The sequence below is a fragment of the Podarcis liolepis genome (assembly GCF_965112155.1).
Source record: "Podarcis liolepis genome assembly, chromosome: 9".
In the NCBI taxonomy this organism is placed as follows: Eukaryota; Metazoa; Chordata; class Lepidosauria; order Squamata; family Lacertidae; genus Podarcis; species Podarcis liolepis.
In genome coordinates, this window is record NC_139564.1 from 23164701 (window position 1) to 23177240 (window position 12540).

At 44.6% G+C, this 12540-nt stretch overlaps 1 protein-coding gene across 2 annotated transcripts in view; it reads left to right on the forward strand.

Annotated features, from left to right (window-relative positions):
- The window catches only part of ARHGEF38 (Rho guanine nucleotide exchange factor 38), a 61497-nt gene that overhangs the window by 25015 nt on the left and 23942 nt on the right, over window positions 1-12540 (forward strand). For both annotated transcript variants that reach the window (XM_083459211.1, XM_083459212.1), the window contains exons 4-5: window positions 4552-4699; window positions 6825-6842. In XM_083459211.1, the coding sequence (XP_083315337.1) occupies window positions 4552-4699; window positions 6825-6842 (166 nt within the window). The remainder of the gene's footprint in view (window positions 1-4551; window positions 4700-6824; window positions 6843-12540) is intronic.

Below are 12540 nucleotides of genomic sequence, written 5' to 3' on the forward strand. Positions count from 1 at the left end.
GGAGCTGGGTATTCCAGCCCTCAACAAGCTCAGTCAATGAGTCGCCAGGGGGAGTAAGGTCCCGCAAGGCTTGACGGAATCTATCCGGGTCCATCAGCCTCTGCGGGCGAGCCCAAATCGGCTCGCCACCTAAGCAGGGTGGGGGTGGAAAGTCAATCCTGGCTTTCAGAGCGTAGTGATCAGACCATGGCACCTTCATCGAAGGAGACATGATCACATCTATACCGGCGCCAAAGATCAAATCCAGCGTGTGGCCTGCTTGATGTGTGGGGCCCGAAACAAACTGGGAGAGCCCTAGTGTCGCCATGGAAGACACCAGGTCCAGAGCCTGTGAGGAGGGAGTGGCATCAGCGTGGAAGTTGAAGTCTCCCAATACCAATAGGTTAGGGAACTCCAAGGCCCAGCCGGCCACCGCCTCCAGCAGGCCTGACAGGGTGGCTGCTGGTGCGCTAGGTGGCCGGTACACCAGCCAGACAGCCAAGCTCTCCTCGGAGCCCCACACTAGGCCAACACATTCAATGCCGGGGATCGATGGCGATGGTAGAGCCCTGAAAGAACAATCTTCCCGGATCCTACGTTCTTTCCCCTGCTGCAGGAATGGGGAACCTTGAGGTCCTCCAGATGTTGCTAGACTACAACTCCCATTATCCCAGACCATTGGTCAGTCTGGCTGGGGTTAACTGTAGTTTGGACAGCAAGAGAGGGGAAATCCGTGCCCAGCAATATGCCATTAGACAGTAAATGCTCCTACAGATGACCTGTGTATTGAGCATTCATTTTGATATTCCTTGTGCAAAGCTTAAATGGTGATTAGATGATGTTCAGTCTTTACTGAGCATTCCTTCCCGTTTGTTTAGGGATGCAGGTGGTGCTGTGGTCTAAATCACTGAGCCTCTCGAGCTTGCCGAGGTTGGTGGTTTGAATCCACGCAATGGGGTGAGCTCCTGTTGCTCTGTCCCAGCTCCTGCCAACCTAGCAGTTTGAAAGCACACCAGTGCAAGTAGATAAATAGGCACCGCTGCGGCAGGAAGGTAAATGACACTTTTGTGCGCTCTGGCTTCTGTCACAGTGTCCCATTGCGCCAGAAGCGGTTTAGTCATGCTGGCCACATGACCTGGAAAGCTGCCTGCGGACAAACACCAGCACCCTTGGCCTGAAAGCGGAGATGAGAGCTGCACCCCATCGTCGAATTCGACTGGACCTAACTGGCCAGTTTAGTTTGTTTATGAACACTCATCCTGCAGTCACCCAGATTTGTTTGCAGGGTGTTTACACCTTTTCCCATTAATCATTCCTTCATCCCATACTTTTCAGTTTATTTCCCCATCACTTTCCAAACCATGAAAAGTTTCTCTCTGTGCGTGTTTTGTTAAGTAGATTTGTTTCACTAGAGCAAAATCCACTTCAAATGAGCTCCCCCTCCCCCATTTTATCCTCACAAAGCCCTCTGAGGTAGACTAGGCTGGAAAGGTGGGCACAAAGGCAGTCAATAAAATAAATAAATGCACAAAGCTAAAGTTCTTGAATCCCTCCTCCAAAATACATACAGTCTGGAGGCGCTTTAAAGAATTGCTGTTTGAAGCAACCTTCAGGTTTCTGCAACATCCAAGTGTGATCTGACTAGGAGAGCCTGGTATGTTGTTGTTGCTTAAAAGAGGAAAGCAAATGATGTGAGTGGTAGAGAGCTCTCTCTTTGTATATCTGAAATATAAAGGACATGGCCCCATTTAGCCAGATTGTGGACGCACACTGTCTTTAATGAAAGCTGCACATTTAACCTCTTGTCGGTTGAATTCATCCCCCTCCCCCCCTCCCTGGTATCTGCCATTCATCGCAGTCATTAGGCACAAAAGAAAGTCAGAGGATGGCTGGAATTAGCCAGAAGCCTAAAGAAATGTACAATAGGGATGCACTCCTTCTTAGACGAAAGTAATGTTATTTGCAAGCCTTTAAGCAGCTGACATACCAGATGAGGCCGTGTTTTGTTCTGTTATAGTTCAGCATCTCTCTCTCTCTCTCTCTCTCTCTCTCTCTCTCTCTCTCTCTCTCTCATTTATGAATCACTTTCTATGACAGATCTTGAGATGTTTCCACAATAAAGAATAAGGACAAGAACGTCCACAATGAAACATGCATGCAACAATTTAATTCATAATAAGATATAAACATTTGGATATAAAAAAACAGTTATAACAATTTCATACCCACTGTAGAAACCAACTGGCATCTGCATCATATATCTAATGGGCCTTACTCTTAATAAGATAAAGGTGGGGCTGTGGTCCATGCCATTGAGCCTCTTGGGCTTGCTGATTAGAAGGTCGGTGGTTCGAATCCCCACGACGGAGTGAGCTCCCGTTGCTCTGTCCCAGCTCCTGCCAACCTAGCAGTTTGAAAGCATACCAGTGCAAGTAGATAAGAAGGTACCGCTGCGGCGGGAAGGTAAACTTCATTTCCGTGCGCTCTGGCTTCTGTCATGGTGTTCCGTTCTGCCAGAAGCGGTTTAGTCCTGCTGGCCATGTGACCTGGAAAGCTGTCTGTGGACAAACGTTGGCTCCCTCGGCCTGAAAAGTGAGATGAGCGCCGCACCCCATAGTCCCCTTTTACTGGGCTTAACCATCCAGGGGTCCTTTACCTTTACCTCACCTTACCTTTACTCTTAATTATGTCATATGCTTAAATGGTAAATAGTTTTGTTTTGTTTGCTGTTTTCTCTTACAGCCGAAGAACAGGGCTGCCTTCTCCCCCTTTCTTCTTCCTTTCTTCCGTCTTGCTTCTATGACTTTAAGAGCAGTCTTGCATGCAGAAGTTCAGCAGGTGTGTTCTGTGTGTCAGGTGTTGAAGGGCAGGATAAAAAGCACACATTATCTCAGCAGTGGAAAAAGGAAGCACAATTCCCTTACGCTTCCTCTGTTGTACTTCCCTATAATATGCAAAGATGGAAATGCAGTATGAAAAGTTTCCAAATGTTCGGTTATTGTGGGGAAGGGAAGAGATATAAATCTTTAAGTGTCTGTTGGTGGCAGTGGCGTAGCGTGGGTTGTCAGCACCCGGGGCAAGGCAAGTAATTTGCGCCCCCTAACCTGTGGATTTGCGCCCCCTAACCCGTGGATTTGTGCCCCCTAACCCTAACCCCCAGATGTTGCGCCCGGTGCGGCCGACCCCCCCTGCACCCCCCACGCTACGCCACTCGTTGGTGGTTCCCGCCATGGCTTAGCTGCATGGCTCATAAATACTAGAAGCTGAGCATTCGGCGCAGCCGACTCAAGCCTGTGGAACTCCCTGCCAGCTGAGATTTGACAGGCACCATGCTTGCTGAACTCCGATGCATGACCAATACTTCCTTTGTTCCAGCAGGCATTTTAAGGTAGACTTCAGTTTTATGATGAGTTTTTATTGCTTCATTTTCTGTGTGGTTTCCTTTTTGTTTTTGCTTTTAGAGCTTAGAATTGATAATGATTAAGCAGGATATCAATGTCTTAAACAAAGACAATAAAAATAAAACAAATATTTTTGAGTGCAAATATAGCCAAGGGCTGCTAGTCGTGATGGCTGCATCTGCTACCTCCAGAATCGGAGACAGGATGTCTCTGAATGCCCTTTTGGGGCTGTTACCCCCATGCCCTGCTTTTGGGCTTCCCGTGGGCAACTGATTGGCCACTGTGGGAAACAAAATACTGTGGTACCTTGGTTTTAGAACAGCTTAGTTTATGAACAACTTGGAAATGGAACGCTTCAAACCCGGAAGTAGGTGTTCCAGTCTGTGAACTCTGCCTTGGAAGCAAAACATGTTCTGCTTCCTGTTGAGTGTGTTCCATTTGTAAATTGAGTCCCCTGCTGCTAATCAGAGGCTTCCTGTTGAGTCTATAGGCTATTGAGTCCTGAGCACCCACACAACATGGAGGAGCTTTTGTTTTTGCTATTTTTTGTGTTTTTGTTGGTGTGGCTTTTTAATTTTTTGACTGTGACTTCTTCTTTTTATGGGACTGACTTGTGACTGGCTTGTGACTTCATTTTTGTGACTGTGTGGAACCGAATTCAGCTATTGATTGATTGATTGATTGATTGATTGATTGTATGACTGCAGAAATGGATAAAAGCTCCCCATCCAAACAATGACTATCATCAGTGCACGTATATCTATATATATATATATAGAGAGAGAGAGAGAACAACTTCCACCATTCTTGGCAATGTAAGAATGTTGGGTCAGACCAGTGGCCCATCTTAAAGGTCCCAGCATATAGCAGATAACATTAGAAGAGTTAAAATGCACATTGAAAGCTGCTTTGGGTTTTAAAATGTTTAGATAATGGAGCAAAGAGAGAAAACCAGCTGATCTTACCCAGGAAGGTATTCATATGCAACATTCTTGGTGACACCACCAAGAAGTCCCTGTCTCTTGTACTGGAATGTACTCGTGAGTAGATGGGACAGAGAGCAGATCTTCCATCAAGGCCTGGCAGGTTCACATATTTGAAGCAGACCTTAAATTGTCTGATGTTGTGCTTTTTTTTCATCTTCTTGGCTTTTTTGTTTACACTTTAACAGGGCAAGTGTTTTTGCAGATGAAAGACCTACTAGAAGACACGTATAAAATCTACTGTTACCAGCACGATGATGCACACGTCCTGCTGGAATCCTACGAAAAAGACGAAGAACTGAAGCAGCATATACGTGACTGCCTGCTGTCCTTAAAGTAAGAACTTTTCAAATGGTTGTTTCCATCTCTTGCTCACTGCTTGTCATGGGAGAGCTTAAATGGATATAAAACAAAATATCTCCTATAAATCCAGAGTTTTATGGCATTTACTAGGAACATACACTTATGCTCCTTTCCTGGAAATATGAATATATTTCACTGTTATTAGAGGGATCCCAAATGGAAAGAATATCCAAGATGCCACCAAAACAGGCTTTTTTAAAAAAAAAATAGGTTGCTTCAGGGAAGCACCATCTTAAACTGAAGCATTCCATCCTTTTAATGCACTGAGCACATCTGTGTCTAAATTAAATTATCACCATAATAAAATCCTTAACCCTCATTTTGTAAAATTGTGCATAAGTATATTGGGGCTTGTCTTTGCTGCCCCCCCCCAAGCCTTTTCATTATGCCCCTTCCCGTTACAAACTGCTTTTTCAGGAAGCTGTAAGATCAGATTTATTGGAACTTTTTGGCTTCTGTGTATAACCCCAGAGAGTCTAGAAAAGCCTTCCCAGATGCTTTAGACTACAACTCCCGTAATACCTGACCAGGCAGTCCAAAACCTCAGAGCTGCAGCAGACTGGGGAAGACTGATTTAGGACATATGTAAGAGTCGGGTGGCGCTGTGGGTAAAACCTCAGTGCCTAGGGCTTGCCGATCGCATGGTCGGCAGTTCGAATCCCCGCGGCGGGGTGAGCTCCCGTCGTTCAGTCCCAGCTCCTGCCCACCTAGCAGTTCGAAAGCACCCCTAAGTGCAAGTAGATAAATAGGTACCGCTTTATAGCGGAAAGGTAAACGGCGTTTCCGTGTGCTGCGCTGGTGCTGGCTCACCAGAGCAGCTTAGTCACGCTGGCCACGTGACCTGGAAGTGTCTCCGGACAGCGCTGGACCCCGGCTTCTTAAGTGAGATGGGCACACAACCCTAGAGTCGGACACGACTGGCCCATACGGGCAGGGGTACCTTTACCTTTACCTTTAAAAAACCTTACCAACAAAGGTCCATATAGTTAAAGCCATGGTTTTCCCAGTAGTGATGTATGGAAGTGAGAGCTGAACCATAAAGCAGGCTGATCGCCAAATAATTGATGCATTTGAATTATGGTGCTGGAGTAGACTCTTGAGAGTCCCATGGACTGCAAGAAGATCAAACGTATCCATTCTTAAGGAAATCAGCCCTGAGTGCTCATTGGAAGGACAGATCCTGAAGCTGAGGCTCCAATACTTTGGCCACCTCATGAGAAGAGAAGACTCCCTGGAAAAGACCCTGATGCTGGGAAATATGGAGGGCACAAGGAGAAGGGGACGAAAGAGGACGAGATGGTTGGACAGTGTTCTCGAAGCTACAAACATGAGTCTGACCAAACTGTGGGAGGCAGTGGAAGACAGGAGTACCTGGTGTGCTCTGGTCCATGGGGTCACGAAGAGTCGGACACAACTAAACGACTAAACAACAACAAAAACAAAAAAAAGCCTTATTAGCAGGTTGCCTTATTACGGTATTTTGGTAGTGATTGAAGTCCAATAATGCAGTTGGTTTAAGTATTCCTTGAAGTTAACACTGTTTGCTCCCAAATCCTAAACTTGTCTACTCAAAAGTAACTCCCACTGGTATGGTTTGGACATAACAGCTAGCCATAGTTTAGTGTTGCAACAATAGGCCTAGGCAAGCATCTGGTTCGCTTGCTTCTCCCTCCTCCTGCTGCATGGCTACAAGGAAGAGTTTGAAAGCTTTTAATTTTAGCTTATACCGTTGGCCATGTCACCTGAACCCTAACTGTGGTTAATGTTAACTATGAATGGTTGAATCAGTTTAGCTTTTTAAAGTATGGTTTAAGAATCTGGCTTGTTAAAAAAAACCCCATAGTTAACATTAACCACAGTTTAGGGTACAGATGTTACCCTAAACTATGATTAATCTATAACAGAAATGAAAGCTTTCAGTCTCCTCTTTGCACTGGAGCGGGGAGCTCAGGAATCAAGGCTTACTGCACTGTATCCTTTTAAAGACAATGTTGTAGCATTATGTGTGGACTTAGCCATTTAAATCAATATAATGAAGATCAGTCTGTTAATAGATCCTTCTGTTTCTCTCCCTCCCCCCCCCCCTCTCTCTTGGCAGAAAGATATATGAAGAAGGGTATGTACCATATTTCTTTTTTGTTATTATTATTATATTTTTACCTTGCTAGCCAGGGCTGATGGGAGTTGTAGTCCAAAACATCTGTAGGGAGGTGGGTGAGGGACAGCTGGGGTGAGGAACCTATGGTCCTTCAGATTCTGCTGACCTAGGTACGTATCAGGAGATGCTGACTGGGGCTAATGTGAGTGGGAATCCAACAGCACTTGCAACATGTTTGGGAAATTGGTATGATTCATTCATTCATTCATAAATTACATCCCACTTTCCCCCTTCAAAATGAAGGTGAGCCTAAGTAGTACCAGAACAAAGCATAAAAACAAGAATTACATTCTAAATAATTTGACTGGTTTTTTAAAAAAGAGACATTTATAGGTGGATTTTATTGTATTTTATGTTGTAAACCACTTTGATATATTTTATGAAACTGCAGAGAATAAAAATTCAAATACATAAATAAATCTGCAGTTCCACAAACCACTGGTTGGGAAGGGCTGAAGACCATTGGGACAAGAGGACTTGAGCTGTGGCTTTGCTGCTTCACGTGTCTGAGTCATTCCCCCTGAAATTCCAGTTTTCCAGCTGGAATTCTACAAAAGCAGAGACTGCTGTTCTCTTCCTCTTAGCCCTGCTAACGGGGTTGTTTTTAGCTGAATTTAAAGTAATGGAATGGATTTTGTGCAGTCTTCATCAGGCTGTCATCTCAGGGGGGGGGGGGATATGTTATGCTGCCAGATTGATATCTGACTGATCCATGAAAAGAGTACACTGGGCCAGAGGTTGGGAACTTGAGGCCAGGGGTTCCAAAATCAGACGTGATCTTGCGCCCCTGGCAGAATCATCCAGATTGCGCCCCCTAGCCACTGACAAATTAGCTCTTCTCTCCGCCTCTCCTCCAACCCCCACCCCAGTTCAATTCACCCTCTATTAAAAACCTTTTCTTATGAGGCAATAATCAAATTTTTTATTTATGGACATATTTTAAGCCAATTTTGCTTTCCCCCCCCTCGCCTGCACCCCTGGCCGGGTCCCGCCTCACCACCCCCTAGCTATAGCCCTGTCCAAAATGGTCTTGTAGGCCACTCCATACATCTCTCCCCAGGTCATACCTCCACTCTAGGCCACACCCCATCACCCTAGGTCATACCCTTCACTGGTCCTACTCACATACCCGCCTCAAGTGCCTTGAAATGTGATAATGCCTCTTTCTTGCTATTCTTCATGCTACTGGCTGCAGTGTAGCTTACTGTACAGAGGTATGTGTCACACCTGTTGTCCCACCCACTTATTTTGCCTCAGGCTGAAAATAAACCCCTCCCATGCATCGTGGATGAGTTTTCTGGCGATCTACAGCAAACTGAATGTCTGTGTTGAATGAATGGGTCCATCCAATAGACTCCTCTTGGATGGGATGAGGCAGAAATTAAAAAGTTTCCTCTCCAGATAAAGATCAAGAGATTCTGAGTGAAGATTGTGGAGCTTTAAACAAAAGACAAGCCATAGACAGTTGTACCTCAGGTTAAGTATTTAATTCGTTCCGGAGGTCCGTTCTTAACCTGAAACTGTTCTTAACCTGAAGCACCATTTAGCTAATGGGGCCTCCTGCTGCCGCCGCGCCACCGGAGCACAATTTCTGTTCTAATCCTGAAGCAAAGTTCTTAACCTGAGTTAATATTTCTGGGTTAGCAGAGTCTCTAACCTGAAGCATATGTAACCCGAGGTACCACTGTAAAAGAGAGAGAGAAAAGCGTGTGTGTGTGTGTGTGTGTAAGTGTAAGAAGAGCACAGACTTGCCACAAATTGCTTGTGCCGCACTTCCACAAATTAATGTGCGCTTATCACCTTCAAAAACAGATGCCATAAACTGTGAGTTGCACATGGGATGTAAATTGGCCAATAATTCATCAGCAATTACCTTTCAGAGGCCAGTTTATGGATGACCCCGTGGTGGCTGAATAAGGGGGACCTATGAAACCTTCTGGCTTTCACAATCCAGGCACAATAACAGTCCCTGTTCTTGGAAACCCTAATGAGCATTTTAGCTTGTGGATTCCTGCCCTGGAAACACCTGCCTCCAAGACATTTCAGCTTCACAGTAACCCTTTCTCTTGCCTCTGTGCCGAGCCCCATAACTCACAGCAAAGGCAGCAGATTGGCGATTATAGCAGAATAAATACCTCTGTGAGATCTGTGAATAATTTTTTGACAGTCACACACAGAAATAATATGTGGCCACGATGAAATCAGAATTCTTCTGAGGATAGATGTTTGCCGCTCAGTTTAAGCAGGGAGAAATATTGTACTTTCTTGCGTGGTAGCAGCTCCCCCAAGCTGTCAAGCTAAATTGCCTGGTTCTTTCTCTGCCCATATAACCGTCGCTGAGTTCAATGCAGAGCTGAATTAGCCTTTAGGCTAAGTGTGCTGTAGTGCGAGATGCCAGCTAGTGTTGTTCCCTAAACTGGGATAATGTACCAGATAACTTCTCTATGAAGTGAGAGTCACTGTGTTGTCCCATTTGCTGGACTCCTCTAAAACTATTTGCAGCTTGGAACATATTGGTTCATCACTTATCACATAACAAGGGAGCAACTTCCCCAGTTGTGGGAAAGTTTAAAATATTGGTAGCTTATTTGGAATGAGAAGCAGGATGCTATAGGTAAGGAGATTCACGACTGAATGTTGCTCCTGCCTTAGTTTATTATTATTATATTATTATTATTATTAACAAAATGCCCTTCATATATAAAATAGAGAAAACATCCCCAAGCAGAGACTAAGAGTCCCTCTTGATTAGTGTTCTTCAACATTTGGTCCCCAGTGTTGTTGGACTACAGTGTCCATCATCCTTAGCCAAGGACTAGCCTGGCTGAGGATAATGGGAGTTGTAGTCCAACAACATCTGAGAATGAACACTGCTGTATAGATAAACCAATTATTCACCATTCATCATGATTTGCTTGTATAAAGCTTATGCAGTGGTTAGATTATGCCCAGTCTTTATTGAGCATTCATTTCAAATTGTTTATGGAGTGATTCCTCCTAAATTCCTCCTGATTTGCTTGCAGAGTATTTATACATTTTCCCATTAATGATTTGTTTATCTCACATATTTCAGTCGCTTTCCAAACTGTAGAAAGTCAAATTTGAAAACAACAACAAGATTTGTTGCATTAGAACAGGGGTTTCCCATCATTTTTGACCACTGGTCCTGCTAATTTGGGATGATGGGAGTTGTAGTCCAAAAAAAGCTGGAGACCCAAGTTTGGGAAACTCTGCATTAGAGCAACAAGACTCCTTTAGTCCACTTTAATTGCACAGATGCAAAGTTCTCAGTGGGACACGGGTGGTGCTGTGGGTTAAACCACAGAGCCTAGGACTTGCAGATCAGAAGGTCGGTGGTTCGAATCCCCACGACAGGGTGAGCTCCCGTTGCTCGGTCCCTGCTCCTGCCAACCTAGCAGTTTGAAAGCACGTCAAGTGCAAGTAGATAAATAGGTACCACTCCGGCGGGAAGGTAACCGGCGTTTCTGTGCGCTGCTCTGGTTCGCCAGAAGTGGCTTAGTCATGCTGGCCACATGATCCGGAAGCTGTCTGAGGACAAAAGTCGGCTTCCTCGGCCAATAAAGCGAGATGAGTGCCGCAACACCAGAGTCAGCCACGACTGGACCTAATGGTCAGGGGTCCCTTTACCTTTAAAGTTCTCAGTATGTGCTTGACTTGTTCCCGCAAAATACTTACAGAAGGGTCGGGTCAATATGTTTAGAGGGCCTAAGCAAGGAAATGATCATGGTGCGCTTCCAAGATGTAATTCAAGATAAAAATAATACCAAACTGTAAAGTGGCATTTTATTAGACAGGCCACCCACTTGCGATGCCAGGTGGTGCCTTGAAGGACCAGTTGTTGAGACTTCAAAGCACAGCACAGCACTATTTGAAAGCCTTTTTGCTGCTTGGAAAATGGCTTTCAAGCAGCTCTCTCCCCAACCTCCTGCTTGAGCCTCTGAAAAAATGATTCATCCTGTTGAGTTTAACCCATCGTTTGCTGACTTCTGCTAAGAATCCCCATTCTAGCATTGGAGAGCTAAAGAGGCTTAGTCCAACAAATTCAAAACCTTGTTGCTCCCCTTGCCCCAAGTCAATGTTCAAGATCAGTTCCAGTCACTGTCTTTGAGCTCACTAGTTTCTAAAACAGGATTCTTTTGGGGGAAGGCATCGCTGTTTAAAGTGGCACAAAAGTGCTTTCAGCGTATGGTGCAGATAGGGCTTTAGGAAAAGAGGATTTCAAACGATGGCCTGATTACCTGGGTTTTTCACGAATCGAGAATATCTGTGATCATTATTCCATTTTGCGCCCCCTGTCCTCCTTTCAAGTTGCTCAGGGCGACAGAACATGAGGTTATTCCATTTTACAATTGCATCAACTTCAAGGGTTTTTTGGAGGGGGGGAGGGGAGAAGCTACATGTTGTTATTCAGCATATGACTTCATTTCATTGCCTGCCATCTGCAGAGGAAGTGGATTCTGTCAGAATTAAGCCAGCTGCGTTAATATGAGTGTAAAGGAGTAGCAGCGATTTGCGATGAGATCAGTGTAGCTACCTATGGTGCTAGAATTTTTTTACTAAATCCGCACGAAGACGGTGTATGGCTGAAGAAGCATCACAAATGAATTATCGGCTTAATTTTCTGCACAATGTATGTCACAAGATGCTACAGGTCTGTTTTAACTTATGCAGGGAGACTGTGTTCCTTCTCTATCTCTCCTTCCTTCCCTCTCCAGGGTTGCGGTGTAATGCGAAAACATGCATGTTAAAAACACAACTAATCTAAGGAGAGTTATCGCTGGGTAATCTGACTCGGTCAAATTAGATGGGCTGAACTGGGTAGCAATTCATGCCCCAGGGAAACATTATCTTTTCGCAAACTTCCTATCTTTCCAACCCATATTGCTAGATTTTGGCATGCACAAATGCAAGCAGAGAGCTGTTTATCACTTGGGAAGCCATCCAAAGACTAACTGTGGAAGCAAAGGCACACTTGAAATCTACCTCACGCCATTCCTGAAGCTGCTTTTAAATATTTGCATTCGCATGGGTTTTCTGAGGAAAACAACAGTAATTTCAAGTTGCTGCTGCTGCTGTTTTAAAATCAATTGTGCTGCAGAAGCAGAACTCTATATTTGGTGCAGCATCAAGCAAGGAAGAGTAAGGTTGCTAATGATGGATTTTATTTTTATTTTTTGAAGATCATCTCACCCTATGCCATCTTATCAAGAGGTTCATTCCAAACAATGTAGGAATCATGCCATTGATGTTGTGCCATCAACCCTTTGGAATTCACCCCTGTTCAATATTAGACATGTGCTGTCTCTGCTGTCTTTCCAGCACCTACTGAAGACCTTTTTCCAACAAGCCTAGATCTTCCCCAGCTTGCATCTTTGCTGGAATTTTAAGATGTTTTTAGATGTTTTAGATAAAGGAGAGGAAAGAATGAAACTGTTTAAAATGAAAAGATAGGACAGAATGAAAGGCTTTGATGTATGCCTTAAAAACATTATACAATCGTACCTTGGTTTTGGAACAGCTTAGTTCCTGAACATTTAGGCTCCTGAACACTGCAAATCCGGAAGTGACTGATCCAGTTTGTGAACTATTTTGGGAATCCGAACATCTAGCGGGGCTTCTGATTGGCTGCAGGAGC